The 16931-nt window shown below is 42.9% G+C and overlaps 1 protein-coding gene and 1 non-coding gene across 2 annotated transcripts; one reads left to right on the top strand and one right to left on the bottom strand.

Annotated features, from left to right (window-relative positions):
* Positions 1 to 1424: 1424 nt before the first annotated feature.
* Positions 1425 to 2369, top strand: LOC101114136 (olfactory receptor 52K1). The gene has a single exon (XM_012095955.2). The coding sequence runs from the start codon at positions 1425 to 1427 to the stop codon at positions 2367 to 2369; it is 945 nt and encodes a 314-aa protein (XP_011951345.2).
* A 2546-nt stretch (positions 2370 to 4915) lies between these two features.
* TRNAW-CCA (transfer RNA tryptophan (anticodon CCA)) lies at positions 4916 to 4987 on the bottom strand. Its single transcript has one exon. It is a non-coding gene; the product is annotated as a tRNA-Trp (tRNA).
* Positions 4988 to 16931: the final 11944 nt, after the last annotated feature.

A 16931-nucleotide genomic window follows, 5' to 3' on the forward strand; every position in this document is an offset into this window, starting at 1 on the left:
GCATCACAAACTCAATGGACGTGAGTCTGAGTAAACTCAGGGAGATGGTGATGAACAGGGAGGCCTGGCGTGCTGCGATTCATGGGTTCGCAAAGAGTCAGACACGACTGAGTGAGTGAACTGAACTGAACTGTGATGAAAAAACATTAAAAAGAAAGAATTCTCCTGTGATGAACAGAAGGAGCTGGAAAATGGGTAGAGGGAGAGCCACATGAATATGGAGGTTGATATGAATTTAAGTGAAGGAAAACAAAAAGAGGTGCTCATTTTTTTTTTCCAATAAGCTAAAGGCAGGGCTGTATTACAGACATTGGTGCATATGGAAGGGACCTGGGAGATACATTCTAGAGCAGTTGTCTCCAGAATTTTCTGCAGTGATGGAAATATTCCGTATCTGAATGGTCCGATATGGTAACCACTAGTTATGTATGCTGCTGCTGCTGCTACTGCTAAGTCGCTTCAGTCGTGTCTGACTCTGCGCGACCCCATAGACGGCAGCCCACCAGGCTCCACTGTCCCTGGGATTCTCCAGGCAAGAACATTGCAGTGAGTTGCCATTTCCTTCTCCAATGAGTGAAATTGAAAAGTGAAAGCAAAGTCGCTCAGTCGTGTCAGACTCTTCGCCACCCCATGGACCACAGCCTACCAAGCTCTTCCATCCATGGGATTTTCCAGGCAAGAGTACTGGAGTGGGGTGCCATTGCCTTCTCCTACTGAGCAGTTAATACGTCAGTCACATTAAAACACACTGAGTTTTCAGTTCAGACACTCAGGTGTCCAACTCTTTGTGACCCATGAACTGCAGCACAGCAGGCTTCCCTGTCCATCACCAACTCTTGGAGCTTGCTCAAACTCATGTCCATCGATTGAGTTTTAATTTTTACAAGTTGAAACAGCCATATCTGGCTAGTAGCAACCACATCAGATATAGCAGTACTAGAGAAAATATACAAGTTGTGTGATTAATAGGAGCATTGGAAATTGTGTTTTTATTTACCATGGCACCTAAGTCTGAGATTTCTGAACAGAAAATTGGCTTTTATGATTATTTATGAGTTTAGCTTAATTATGTAGAAAAGGTACCAAGGTTTATTTTAAAGAAAATGAATTGACTTAAATGTATTTTTACTTCTTTTTATCAGGGTATTTGACATCACCATGAACACAGAAAACACTAGCTTTTCTCTGTTCTTTTATGAAACTGTCTTGTGATATTCATTTTAATGATGTGTAATGTTCTATCTACTAAATGAGATTGAGCTCCTTGAGGGTAGAAATGTGGGTTGTGCTTCTCCATGTCTATGAGGACTAATAACTGATTTTGTTCAAGGTCCAGCAATGGAAATAAAGGCTAACGCTCCCAGGAAGTTATACATAGGAGAAGCTACCTTGTAAAAACTGATGAAGGAGAATTTCCAGGAACCATGGCAGCCTCTAATATTACCTCAACCCATCCAACTGCCTTCTTGTTGGTAGGAATTCCAGGTTTGGAGCATCTGCATGTCTGGATCTCCATTCCCTTCTGCTTCGCCTATACTTTGGCTCTTCTAGGCAACTGCACCCTTCTCCTCATTATTCGAGGTGATGCAGCCCTCCACGAGCCCATGTACCTCTTTTTGGCCATGCTGGCAATCATTGATCTTGTCCTCTCTTCTACAACACTTCCCAAAATGCTGGCCATCTTCTGGTTCAGGGATCGAGAGATCAGCTTCTATGCCTGTCTGGTCCAGATGTTCTTCCTCCACTCCTTCTCCATCATGGAGTCAGCAGTGCTGCTGGCCATGGCCTTTGACCGCTATGTGGCCATCTGCAAGCCGCTGCACTACAGCACCATCCTCACCGGGCCACTTATCACCAAGATCGGCTTGGCTGCTGTGACTCGGGCTGTGACACTGATGATTCCACTCCCCTTTCTGCTCAGACGCTTCCACTACTGCCGAGGTCCAATGATTGCCCACTGCTACTGTGAGCACATGGCCGTGGTAAGGCTGGCCTGTGGGGACACTCGCTTCAACAACATCTATGGCATTGCTGTGGCCATGTTCATAGTAGTGTTGGACCTGCTCTTTGTTACCTTGTCTTACATCTTCATCCTCCAGGCAGTTCTACAGCTTGCCTCTCAGGAGGCCCGCTACAAGGCCTTTGGGACCTGTGTGTCCCACCTGGGTGCTATCTTGTCCACCTACACACCTGTGGTCATCTCCTCAGTGATGCACCGTGTGGCTCAGCAGGCTGCCCCTCATGTCCACATACTGCTTGCTATCTTTTATCTTCTTTTCCCACCCATGGTCAACCCCATCATCTATGGTGTCAAAACGAAGCAGATTCGTGACCATGTGCTGAGTCTATTCTGGAGAAAGAATGTATAGATATATACTTTTTTTTCTTAAGCACTAGTCCTGAACCCATCAGTCCAGTGGATACTGAACTGAGATGGAGAGGAAAAAGCTCAATAGGAAATTTGAGTTTGGCAGGTCTCCAGTGTAAGTCCAATTCCTCACAAATCCAGTCAGATCAAACCAGGTATGTTCCTATAGATTCATAGCAGAGGTCTGACCTATTCTTGTAGGCTCATCACATGTGTAAGGACAAAATAAAGACCCTTCCAAAGCATTGCTGTCATCTAGGTGAAAGACAGTAGAAATACTGGCTGAGATTGGTACAAGCAGCTGAGATTTTGGTCAGTTCTTCATCTAGACTGAGGAATTGAGCCACAAATTTTAAGACTCATATGCCAATACCTCAATTAGTACTACTGAAATTGCCTCCAAATCCTTTCTGATAAGTGGCCTTTAGCCTCTACCACTCTTTAGCCAACTACTACTCAATGTTATTAGCTCTACAGTTGAACAGCTCCATGTCTAATGAGTCTTATTCCTCCCATTGAGCAGTTTCAGACTCATACTAATGGCCAACTTTTTACTGAACACTTATCAGGCATCTTCTCCTGACATCCATTTATACAAACATCATCAGGTAACTAACTCTTCATGCATATATGTCTTTTGTCTCCAAAACTAATTGTAATATTTATTGAATGAATGAAGAGTTGAATACCATCTTTAGGCTATGAAACGTAGAAACAGTAATTAACATCATTCCATCATGAAGTTAAGACTTCTGAAGCTAGAGAAACAAGTTACAATATGTAATTGTGGTAGATTGAATTATTGTTCAGATATTTATTCTCTTGTCCGTCTACCGTGGGAGGGGATTTTTCTCACTCCAGGAATGTTAAATCTTTGCTATGTGACTTTCTTTGGCCAGTGAAATTTAGTGGTCTTGAAATGTGCCACAATAATAAAATATGTTAAAATGTGTCTGTAACTTGGCTCAGTCACTCTCACTTCTCTCCTCTGCTTATAAGAATGATCATGCTCCCAGAGCTTTTTTTCACCCTAGACCAAGATAGAAAATATACATGAAGCAGATGTGAATCTGGCTCACAGACTGGAATACAGCCACAGCTAACCCATAGTGTTCCTATAACATGAGCAAAGAAGATTCTGTTGGTTTTTTGTTTCTTAGTAAACCACTTAGATTTGGGAGTTGTTTCATCACATAACCCAAGGAAAGCTGACTGGTGGAGTTGTGACCTCTTTGTTGCATTCCACCTCAGGACAGTTCAAGACCAAATATTTAAGGAAAGAAAATGCATTATTTCTTCTTCTATTATATCCTAAAATTGATACCACTTCTATTTATCTTTCTGCTTTGGTTTCTTATAATTGAACACTCCTTCAGTCAGTTCTTTGTAAAAGAATTTCATACCCAGTTTTCACGAAGGTCTGTTATACAACCATGTTCTTTTTTATTGTGATCTTTTTTTCAGTAATAAGTTTCTTCCATTCTAAAAGCCAAAAAACCTGATAGTCTCTGAAAAAGCATTTCCAGGCCCATGTCATGTCACAAATTGCATTGTAGGCACACATGAAGAATGATGGTCTCAAGGATCTGAGCCAGCTACCCTGTCATAGTTTGATTACACTAGACTGCTTCCATCATGCAAGTGGGGAGCCAGTGTTTTGTTATTGAAATAGACATTCGGGATATGGTTCTTCCTTCCCTGTATGCAATGCTTCTTCCAAACTTGTGTGAAAGTTGCTCATTCATGTTCGACTCTTTGCAACCCCATGGACTGCAGCCTGCCAAGGTCCTGTCTCCATGGAATTCTTCAGGCCAGAATATTGGAGTGGGTAGCCATTCCCTTCTCCAGGGGATCTTCCCAACCCAGGGATCGAACCCAGGTCTCCTGCATTGCAGGCGGATTCTTTAGCAGCTGAGCTATCAGGGAAGCCCTCTTCAGAACTTACTTATGGATTTATAGAATGCTTTATCCACCATTATGGTATTGCATCGTTTAAGAATTCAGTGACTGAACAACAATGGAACAAAGGGACTACTAAACAGAAGGTATAGTGTCAAAGAACTGTTACTTTGTGGATCAGTACCATTAAAATACACTGTGAGAATAACCATTTGGGGGCATGTATCTTTGGATATGAGTGGTACAAAGTGGAAGCACATGTTTGTGTTGACAACACTCATGGTAAGTCACTTCATTTGTGTCCGACTCTGAGAGATCCTATGGACAGCAGCCCACCAGGCTCCTCTGTCCATGGGATTTCTTCAGGCAAGAATACTAGAGTGGGTTGCCACACTCTCCCCCCTCCAGGGGATTTTCCTGACCCAGAAATCAAACCTGCGTCTCCTGCTTCCCCTGCATTGCAGGTGGATTCTTCACTGCTGAGCCACCGAGAAAATCCCTTGTGTAACTTTCAAAAAGAAAGAAGCTTGCTCAGTCGTGTCCGACTCTTTGCGACCCCATGGACTGTAGCCTACCAGGCTTCTACATCCATGGGATTTTCCAGGCAAGAATACTGGAGTGGGTTACCATTTCCTTCTCCAGGGGATCTTCCCAACCCAGGGATCGAACCCGGGTCTCCCGCATTGGAGGCAGGCGCTTTAACCTCTGAGCCACCAGGGAAGCCCAATGACTACAAAATTAATGGTTTGAGAAACCTTATCAGATTTGTTCTCTCAGCTCCCCTGTATGGGTCTGATTCATACCAAAACATTGAAGTAATCTAGAAAATGGGGAAAAATAAAAGGGAGTGTCAAGGAACTCTTGCAGAGTGACAGTTTACATGGTTGAGAAACAGAATAAAATGGGCAATGATGGAGTTAAAACAAAGGTGCTGATGCAGCACTATCAGAAATTGGAATAGAGCAATGGAACCCTCTCCTCTACTTGTCCCCTAACACTAAAGGGCCCCAAGCAAATTTACCCCAGTTTGAAAAACTTAAATTGTTGGAAGACAAAGATTATAATGAAATCTGACCAGGAAATGCAAGGGACAATTATTTGTCAGATTAATCAAGGCACAAATTTGAAGTCAATCAGGACCCTGTGGGGACATCCCAAGGGTTTTCTGTTTTCCTTGCTTGTTTTTGTTTTTAATTTAAAAAAAAAAAAAAAAAAAACCTTTAGTCTCCTGTGTGTTAGTTGCTCAGTTGTGTCCAACTCTTTTGCAACCCTATGGACTGTAGCCTGCCAGGCTCCTCTGTCCATGGGATTCTCCAGGCAAGGATACTGGAGCGGGTTGCCATGCAGCCTGGAGGTTGCCTCCTGCATGGGATCTTCCCCACCCAGGGATCGAACCCTCATCTCTTAAATCTTCTGCACTGGCAGGCAGATTCTGTACCATTAGCACTATCTGAGAAGCCCATTAGTCTCCTAGACCCTCTGAATTCCAAAGAGCAAACTTGACTCGTTACTAGAGAAGTGAGGAAATGCAGGAAAAAAAGAACAGTCACACACTTGAGCCATGTTTACAGAAACCAGGACCCCACCAGATAGAAACTGCTGACCAGGGCCACAGAGACCCGGTCAATCTGGAGCAAGAAGAGTGATGACCAAAACAACATGAATATTTTTTGCTTATGACGCAACCAATCAAAAGAACCCATAAGCTGATCATGAACTTAAGACCCTTTACTTTACTTTCAGTCTTTAAAACCCCTTTCCTGAAAGCCATTGGAAAGATTGGGGTCTTTGAGCATTAGCTGGTTATTCTCCTTGCTCAGTGTTCTACAAATAAACACTGTGATTTTCTTCATCACAACCCTGCGTCAGCAGATTAGCTTTGCTGTGTGTCAGGTGAGTGAAACTGGTTTGGCAACAATTTTGGTGATGACAAAGGCACTACCATCCTCAGTGGGCATTTGCCCATGGCACATTGGCACTGACTAGTGGCGGCTCTCAGGTTTTGTACAGAAGATGGGACCTTTGTCTCATGAACAGTCCCATATGCTTGGGGCCATTGACATCCTTGGCTGATGCTGCTTTTGACTTTGTGATCAAGGAAATAAGCCACTTGCTTGTTGAGATGCCTCTGATAAGTATCAGAGTTCATATGTACTGGCTCTGCATGTGATATTTTTTCTCTTAGTCATTTAGCTCTGTCTGTGATGGGGTATTGATTTGGGTGGGATTATTCCCTATCGCACTATGGAATCTAACCCTGAGAGACCTCCTTGTAGGTGCTCACTTGGTATTTGACAGCACCTGCTGTGAACAGCTAACACTGGGTAATTCAGAGCTCTGTCCCATTTTGTAGCTGGCTAGGGTGTATTTTCAGAGAAGGGAACGGCATCCTACTCCAGTACTCTTGCCTGGAAAATCCCGTGGATGGAGGAGCCTGGTAAGCTGCGGTCCATAGGGTCACTGAGGGTCAGACACGACTGAGAGACTTCACCTTCTCGCATTGGAGAAGGAAATGGCAACCCACTCCAGTGTTCTTGCCTGGAGAATCCCAGGGATGGGGGAGCCTGGTGGGCTGCCATCTATGGGGTTGCACAGAGTCAGACATGACTGAATTGACTTAGCAGCAGCAGGGTGTATTTTGAAGAGTGGGAATTTTAGTTATGTACTCATGAAAAGAAATAAACTAGTGTTCTCTTCAAACATTGCTTTTCCTCAGTGCTCCTTAGGATCTGGAGAATAATGGCCCCCTAGTGGCACCCCACTCCAGTACTCTTGCCTGGAAAATCCCATGGATGGAGGAGCCTGTTAGGCTGCAGTCCATGGGGTCGCTAAGAGTCGGACACAACTGAGCAACTTCACTTTCACGCATTGGAGAAGGACATGGCAACCCACTCCAGTATTCTTGCCTGGAGAATCCCAGGGATGGGGGAGCCTGGTGGGCTTACATCTATGGGGTTGCACAGAGTCGGACACAACTGAAGTGACTTAGCAGCAGCAGCAGCAAGGTCTCTCTAAATTGTAATACCTTCTACTAGAACTGTTTTGTTTTGTGAAAGGGGATAAAAATGGAGTGAAGTTCCTTATGTATAAACTTTTATGATGTATCAAAGGGAGACCTCAGAAAATATAACATGCCCAGAATTATGATACAAAAGAAATTCCCTCCAATAAGCAAATATTACAGTTGTATCCAGTTTATTTAAGTGATGAACCTTTGAACAAATAAATGCTCCTACAGCACTGCCATGGCTTCCCAGGTGGCTCAGTGGTAAAGAATCCACCTGCCATACAGGAGAAGTGGGCCCAATCCCTGGGTGGGAAAGATGCCCTGGAAAAGGAAGTGGCAACCCACTCCAGTATTTGCCTAGAAAATCCGATGGACAGAGGAGCCTGGAGGGCTATAGTCTATCGTGTCGTAGAAGAGCTGGACATGACTTAGCAAATAGCAGCACTGCTACTGTTGCATGGAGGGCAGAATGGGAAAAAGCAGGGCCTAAGGAACTTGATAGCAACTGACACACCCCTACCAGCTCTGGTGGAAGCTGAAGGAGGAGGAAACCACTTGTGGGGGAAAAGGACAGTCTCTCCCTCCTGTACCTGACAGGGTACCCACTGGCCAGGGAGCCACTCTTGTTCAGACAGAACAGTTCCTGCTGAGACAGACTGCCACTGTAAGAATAAATGCCCAAGATCAGGCAGCAAGATTTTTGTGGAGATGCTCTTTTACCAACACCCCTGCCCCCAATGCTTTAGTTTTACTCTCATTTTTCACATCAGACTTGTTCAACTAGAAAAATATGCCAAGTTATTGAATGACCTTAAAGGATAGAAAACTTATTCTCCATCTCTGCGACCCACAACTCAAGTTGGGCTGATGTTCAAAGTGTACTAACTACCCTGTTGACTGAAGAAGAGAGGAAGATGGTGCTAGAAAAGGCCTAGAAGAGGCAGATAACACTGCATGTTGCTGCCTGGGAATCCTACCTGAGCACCAGAAAAATGCAATTCCCACCACAGATCCAGTGTAAGACATAAATGACCTGGATTCTATGTCCTAGAAGAGAAAGCTTTAACTAAGCATTAAAGAGAGGGAATCTTGGTGGGGCTCTGGAAAGGAGTGCCAAAGAAGTTTTCATAAGGTGGAAGGACTGTGTCCAACACCATCAGAAAATCCGTCGGATTTGAGAGAATGTCACAGGACTTCCCAGGCGGCACAGCAGTTAAGAATTCACTTGCCAGTGCAGGAGATGCAAGAAACATGGGTTTGATCCCTGAGTGGGGAAGATCCCCTGGAGGAGGAAATAGCAGCTCACTCCAGTACTCCTGCTTGGACAATCCCATGAACAGAGGAGCCTGGGGGCGGCGAGCTGGGGCGAGGGTGTTGGCTACAGTCCATGGGGTTGCAAAGAGTCAGATATGACTGAGGACACACAAGGCATACTGCAATATGCAGGTCTGTGTCAAAATAATCTGAGAAATTTCAAGTTAGTTAACCAGATCCTTTGTGGCTCAGAGAATCCCAGATATGCAGCAAAAGTTGAAAAGACAAGTTGTTTTTGTTTCCAATTTTTTTTTTAAGACAACCCACAGAATGGGAGAAAATATTTGTAAATTTTGGAGACTAATCCTTTGTTGGTTGCATTGTTTGCAAACAGCCATGAAGTTCAATATCAATAAAACAACCCAAATCAAAAATTAAGATGACTTAAATAGATATTTCTCCAAAGAAAACTTACAGACGGCCAACCAGAACATGGAAAGGTATTTAACATCACTAATTACTCAGTTCAGTTCAGTCACTCAGTAGTGTCCGACTCTTTAAGACCCCATGAATCGCAGCACGCCAGGCCTCCCTGTCCATCACCTACTCCCAGATTTTACTCAGACTCACGTCCATCGAGTCAGTGATGCCATCCAGCCATCTCATTCTCTGTCATCCCCCTTCTCCTCCTCAATCCCTCCCAGCATCAGTCTTTTCCAATGAGTCAGCTCTTCCCATGAAGTGGCCAAAGTATTGCAGTTTCAGCTTTAGCATCAGTCCTTCCAATGAACACCCAGGACTGGTCTCTTTTAGGATGGACTGGTTAGATCCCCTTGCAGTTCAAGGGACTCTCAAGAGTCTTCTCCAACACCACAGTTCAAAAGCATCAATTCTTCAGTGCTCAGCTTTCTTCACAGTCCAACTCTCATATCCATACATGACCACTGGAAAACCATAGCCTTGACTAGATGGACCTTTGTTGGCAAAGTAATGTCTCTTTTTAATATGCTATCTAGGTTTAATATGCTATTTAATATGCTAATATGCTATCATAACTTTCCTTCCAAGGAGTAAGCGTCTTTTAATTTCATGGCTGCAATCACCATCTGCAGTGATTTTGGAGCCCCCAAAAATAAAGCCTGACACTGTTTCCCACTGTTTCCCCCTCTATTTCCCATGAAGTGATGGGACCAGATGCCATGATCTTAGTTTTCTGAATGCTGAGCTTTAAGCCAACTTTTTCACTCTCCTCTTCCACTTTCAACAAGAGGCTCTTTAGTTCTTCTTCACTTTCTGCCATAAGGGTGGTGTCATCTGCATATCTGAGGTTATTGATATTTCTCCTGACAATCTTGATTCCAGCTTGTGCTTCTTTCAGCCCAGCATTTCTCATGATGTACTCTGCATAGAAGTTAAATAAGCAGGGTGACAATATACAGTTTTGACATGCTCCTTTTCCTATTTGGAACTAGTCTGTTGTTCCATGTCCAGTTCTAACTGTTGCTTCCTGACCTGCATATAGATTTCTCAAGAGGCAGGTCAGGTGGTCTGTATTCCCATCTCTTTCAGAATTTTCTACCGTTTATTGTGATCCACACAGTCAAAGGCTTTGGCATAGTCAATAAAGCAGAAATGGATGTTTTTCTGGAACTCTCTTGCTTTTTCCATGATCCATCAGATGTTGGCAATTTGATCTCTGGTTCCTCTGCCTTTTCTAAAACCAGCTTGAACACCTGGAAGTTCACAGTTCACATATTGCTGAAGTCTGGCTTGGAGAATACTGAGCATTACTTTACTAGTGTGTGAGATGGGTGCAATTGTATAGTAGTTTGAGCATTCTTTGGCATTGCCTTTCTTTGGGATTGGAATGAAAACTGACTTTTTCTAGTCCTGTGGCCACTGCTGAGTTTTCCAAATTTGCTGGCATATTGAGTGCAGCACTTTCACAGCATCATCTTTGAGGATTTGAAATAGCTCCACTGGAATTCCATCACCTCCACTAGCTTTGTTAGTAGTAATGCTTTCTAAGGCCCACTTGATTTCACATTCCAGAATGTCTGGCTCTAGGTGAGTGATCACACCATTGTGATTATTTTGGTCATGAAGATTTTTTTTATACAGTTCTTCTGTGTATTCTTGCCACCTCTTAATATCTTCTGCTTCTGTTAAGTCCATACCATTCCTGTCCTTTATCAAGCCCATCTTCACATGAAATGTTCCCTTGATATCTCTAATTATTAGAGAAATGCAAATCAAAACTATAGTGAATAAACAACAGCACTGCTAATGTTGGATGGAAGGAAATACAGGGGCTAGGGAACTTGATAGCAATTGATACACCCCTACCAATTCAGGTGGGACCTGAAGGAGGAAGAAACCACTGGAGTGAAAGAAAGATGGTCTCTTCCTCTGTACCTGACAAGGAACACACTTTTTGGCCAGGAAGCCACTCTTGTACAGGCAGAACAATTTCCACCAAGGCAGATTCCCACACCAGTTAGAATGGTCCTCATTAAGAATGGTCCTCATTAAAAAGTCTACAAACAATCCTGGAGAGGGTGTGAAGAGAAGGGAACCCTCCTACACTGTGGAATATAACTTTGTACAGTCACTATGGAAAACAGTAAGGAGGTTCCTTTAAAAAAGGAAAAAAAAAAAAAAAAACCAGAGCTACTCTATGATCCAGAAATCACACTCCCAGGCATATATCCAGAGAAAGCATAGTTCAAAATGATACATATACCACAATGTTCATTGCAGCACTGCTTACCATAGCCAACACATGGAAGCATCTTAAATGTCCATCAACAGGAATGGATAAAGATGTGATACATGTAAAAAAAAATGGGTTATTACACAGCCTTTTAAAAGAATGAAATAATTTCATTTGCAGCAACATGGATGGACCTAGAGATTATTGTATTAAGTGAAGTCAGACAGAAAGATAAAGTATTATATTGCCTATATATGGAATCTAAAAAAGTGATACAAATGAATTTATAGAAAGGACTCACATACTTAGAGAATGAACTTATGGTTACCAGGGGAGAAATACTGGTGGGGAGGGATAGATTGAGAGTTTTGAGATTGATATGTATATACTGCTGTATTTAAAGTAGATTACAAAGACCTACTGTGTAGCTCAGGGAATGCTCCTCAATATTCTTTTTTTTTTTAGTTTTTATTTTTTAAATTTTAATATCTTTAATTCTTACATGCGTTCTCAATATTCTGTAATATCCTAAAGTGCAAGAGAATCTGAAAGATACATATATACATATAACTGAATCACTTTGCTGTACATCTGAAACAGTTAATCAACTATGTTCCAATATAAATTACAAATTAAAAGATATTTAGTGACAAATGATGTTCTCGTTTTGTAGAGTCCAGTCTGCTATTAGTATCTCATTCTTGACCCACAATGCCCTGTCCTAGACAGTGTTAGAATGAGCACAGATAATGTTTGCTTCCAAAGCTGATTACAAATCTGATTTAATGTATTTAAGATATAGACTGTGGAGAAAGTTAACCTCTAATGCTCTTCTGCACCTCTTCATCAGTTGAGGAAGATTGTCTTGAGTTGGTCTGTAAAATCTATTAAAGGGAGAAACCTTACTTTAAGCTTTAATATGACTCAGTTCAAATGCATTGACTTAGTGAATAGTTATTTCTAAACACCATGCGGAAATCATATACAACATAGGTCACCAATTTTTTTTTTTCAGTTCACAGATTGCTTGGTTTATTATACACAGTTAGCACACAACACAAATTAAAGTGGGGAAAATAGAAGAGGGCAAAGAACCACTTCCAGGAAAAGTCCAGGAAGGAGGCATCTTAGCATGAACATTGTCTCTGGTCCAACAAGAGGTCTCCCAACAGGTGTGAGTGGGCGTTGCCTTCTGCTCCCATACAGCACTCAGCAGTGTGGGATCAGGTTCCCCAGCAAAGAGCCTTCAAGTCATAGCTCACCTATTAAAGTCCAAAGGCAGAGCTCAACTGGACAGGGGGATTACTAAACCAGTTTCAAAAGCTAGATATGAACCTGTATGGAACGAAATTTCTCCATTTACTGGGTTGAGTGTATAACCTGTGCACAGGTTTGGAAGACACACTATATATCAAAGCAACTACAAGCAGTTTTATATCGAAAGTAAAGTTTAAGGAGAGGGTGGGGAACAAGTTTCTAGAAGTCTCTAGCTTTTCCTCAGGTTCCAGAGAAGTAGAATCCTCTCACGAGTAAAAATCAGATTCTTTCTGTGTTGATTCCTCTTGATAGCTCCTGCCATCATCATATTGGCTCCCGGTCTGAAGGAGGCAGTTAAGGATGTATCTCCCAGGTTTAAACCTCCCAGGGTGAAACAAAAAGAAACAGTGATGGTAATAACAATGCTATTTAAGTACCTGGTGTGATTGTTTCCTTACTAACCTCTTTATACACAGTATCTCAATTATAATAATTGATATTTTATAATACTACCAGAGATAAGTATTATCGCCACTTTAGGCTGGAGGAAGTGAAGCAACTTGTTCAAGTTTGCACAGTGGGTATGTCACCAAGCTGGCTTGCAAATTCAAGCCACTGGAGCTCCAGAGGCCAGATTTTGTAACATGTCCTAAAGCATGATACCCCACAACCCATGAGAAGCCCATGAGGACAAAGCAGGAGGATAAGCCAAACTGAGAAATTGGGTTTTTTCCCTTCATAAGAAACAGGATTTTAGGTTGGGAAGTCTAGGTTCAGAAAGATGTAAAGGCCATGTACGGCTCCTTTCAAGTCCCCGGGGTCCTACCCTCATACTGTAAACAGAGTAAGCGGCGAAGGCTGCAGTACCTCATCTGTAGGTAATAGCCATTTGTCTGTTTTGAGGTTAATTCCGGACTCTACCACCACTTCAAGTACTAGAAGGATGTCACACTTCCTTAGAGAGTGACAGGCAGACTGAGTTCTAATCCCAAGAAGATTCTTCATCCCTCCTCCAGAAAGGCCTTTCTGATTTCTACATGGTTTCCTTAGATTAGCTGCAGATTCCAGGTAGGCCATACAACTCACACGAGTAGCACTTGGACCCAAGCGATCATGACTCAGTTCAGAAGTCTGTCCTCAATAGACTTAAGATCTCTCTGGAACCCTGATATATGGTGTAGATAGCTGCATGTCCAAATATAGAAATCTGTCTATCCTTCTGGGAAAAAGCCTGCTATTTTCCTTCTCCACTGAGATAGTGGGAAGGTTACAAGTGGAATTCCCTTGACCCCTGATCAGAATGCTTATAAGTGCCAGGCCTCAGAGGCACTTGCAGAGCCCCAGGCTCTTGCTGACAGTACCTATCCCAGGTAAGATACTCTTACAAGAAAAACCTAGAAAAGGAGTAAAAAGAATCAGTAAGCATTCCCAGCCTATAAGGAAGAACAGGCTTGGGAGCCTTGGGCATCCAACTTTAGATCATGCTCCTGTATAAGCCTCTAAGACCCAGAGGGAAGGAATCCTCATGAAAGGGAACTTAGAAAGGGTGGAGTCCCCAGAATTATGTGCAAGGAGACTGAAGAAGACTCTAGTTTACTAGCCAGTACAAGACCCTGCAAAGTACCTCCAGGTGCTTTAAAAAGGCACAGTATATTTTATTCTCCTTTAACATAGCCAGGCACTATGTTAGTATAAAGATTACAACAGAGAATGAGAATAGACATGCTCCCTACTCTCACAGAACTGATATTCCGTCCAGGGAAACAGGCAGGTGAGCAGGCAATCTGAAATACTGTGTGTGCAGCACAAAGACAGGCCTCTTAGGCTGATACCCAAGTTGTGGCAGTGTGCCATGCATGAACCAGGAGACGAAGATGAGTATGCTATTCTAAAACCAGGAAAGAACAATCAGTAATTATTAGAAGTGAAAGAACGTGACACATTTGGAGACAGAAAAATTCAGCCATGTAAGAAAGATAGTGAGCAGGATGAGGATGCACAGTATTTTGATATAGCTCAGGTGGGAGCTGTCCTGCTGTGAGCTCTTATACTCACAGCCCCACTGAACAGGAGCTGCAGTAGCCACCTGTGGTATTTAAGGACTAAGGGCTGCCCTTCAGACTAAAGAAACATAAGTTGAGTATTAGGGTCTTAGGGTCAGGATAAAGATAGCAAAGTTAACCCTAAGGCTCAGCCCATCTCCAACCAGCAGGTGAAACATATCCCCTCTGCCCTTGCCCAGGCACCAGTACCCTGTTCAGTTTCATGGTATTTCTGGAGATGAATAGGAAAAGAGATGAAATGGAGGTGGAGCCTCTGTCAGGAAAACAGCTCTATGTTGTCAGGTATGAGGAAGGAAAGAGAGAAATCAAATCCAGGGCTTGAGTCCAGTTCATAGGACTAAGGATATTTGGCGTGATCTAAGTAGGTCTGGCATATAGAAGAGCCCTGCCTACTTTTGAGAGAAAATAGTGCTTATGCCCATAATTCACTAGGTATAGACTTAGTCTCTTATGTAATTTGATCTGTGAGATCCTCCTACAACACGTCTTTTCTGCCCAAACCTACAAAGGAACAGTGGTGTGACCCCCAGGGTATGACTCAGTAGTGATAGGACTCATCAGAAGTGGAAAACAGACACTGAGACAGCTTCCCCACTAACACAGGAGGGAGGTAATCACTGTAAGGAAGACAAACATCAGAACAGAAGACAAGTTCACTTGGTAAGTACCATTTATTTTTCCATTTAAAGACTCTCTTCCAGAAGGAAGCAAGATTTCTTAACATGGTTACACTTTATTTACAACATCCAGTTATGTAAAGCCAGTAAATTAGGAGGTATGGGTGAAGGAGACGTCTACTTTATTGTAAATCTAGAAATCATGGTCAAGATAACTTAGCCCTTGACGACCATGAGATTATAGCTCTTTTGCCTTTGGAGCTAGTTCCGTGAAGCTGTCCAATTTCAGATGTGTCCTAATGAGGAAGCAGGCAGCTTTGAGATGACCCTGGTGAAAATTATACACTACTGGGATCTGGTCTGATATATCCAAAAAACAAGAGGCACAGGCAAGGGGGCAAGTGAAAAGGCCTGAAAAGGGATAAGAAGACTGACAAGGGATGGTGGAGACCCAAGACTAACCACAGGGAGCAGCATCACTTCACTTAGGCCAACCAGGTTAAGGTAAGATGCAGTTGTCAGAACACAAGTGCAGGGAAAAGGGTCACTTTTCAGGAGCTGTGGCCTTTGGTAGAAAGTCACAGCACTGCCAAGCATGCCTGGCAGGAAGGGAGATGGGGAGTAAGTTCTTATCTCTAGTCTCATCTTATCTCCTGCCTCATATTGGTGGAGACCACTTAGAAACCAGAGTAGAAAACCACTTAGAGTAGAAACAACTTAGAAAAGCAGTAGTGCATAAGTGTCAGCTTCTGGGAACACAGAACAGGATCTGAGGGGACAGATGGAGAACAAACAGCACCATGGGGAAGAAACCAAGACAGGGTCCCTCCAGTCTGACTTCTAGCCTCGCCCTAACTTCTCACCTCAGTCACAGGCTGGTTCCTGTGCCCTCCTTTCCTTCCCAGCCCCTTCACCTTTTTCCTTCTACTCTCAACACTTTCTCTCTCCTCATTCATAGTCATATCTAGGAGAACCTTGAAATGAGAAAGCACAGCTCACGCAGAGGAATTCTGTGGGATAAAGTCATTACCACCAGCTTACATGAGTTGTCACCTTCCCAGCATTTTGGCTACCTAGGGAGAGAAATTCCAACATTCTTTGAAGTTTATTGAATGCATCTTTGGTTTTACATATTAGTCTTAACTGTTCAATAGTTTAGTCTTACTATGCCTCAGACACTGCCTTCTCCTTTAATCTTTATGACTTCTCTAGGACATACTACTTAAATTTCCTGTAGAATGAGGTCAACTGTATTTAATGAACGCAATAAAGAAATTTACCTCAAGCTCCTATTGCCAAGATCTGAAGTCAGGTGTGGAAAATTCCAAAGCTCAGACTGTTGACTGCTCTGCTATATTCATCCCAAGGAGGCTCAAGATATAGAAGACAAACTTTGTTACATGCTTCTTCCCTTGGCATTCCTCTAGTATACATAGGAACATATTCTGGTATGACACATTAGACCCTGAAAGTATATAAAACTATTTTCATGTCATTTCTAAATGTATATCTCCCCCTTAGCCCATTACTATGGACTCTGAGTAAGGGCATTTCTTTGGCCCAGTGTTCATATAGGTTTCATGCTACCCTGCCCTGAACGCTATCTTTCTCCTTCCTGGAGAGAACCCTCTCCATTTCTGGAATCTTCTCCTAATTTAGCCTCCAAGAAAGTCAGAGAGTCCTTGCAGGGATCTATCTTTGGGCAGACATACAAACTGAGGTCCACTCAGCTCTCACCTATCAGAAATCACTC

Source organism: Ovis aries, chromosome 15 (genome assembly GCF_016772045.2).
Source record: "Ovis aries strain OAR_USU_Benz2616 breed Rambouillet chromosome 15, ARS-UI_Ramb_v3.0, whole genome shotgun sequence".
In the NCBI taxonomy this organism is placed as follows: domain Eukaryota; kingdom Metazoa; phylum Chordata; class Mammalia; order Artiodactyla; family Bovidae; genus Ovis; species Ovis aries.

Excerpts from the sequence above, each read along its gene's own strand:
- LOC101114136 (XM_012095955.2), top strand. The coding sequence starts at position 1,425 with ATGGCAGCCTCTAATATTACCTCAACCCATCCAACTGCCTTCTTGTTG.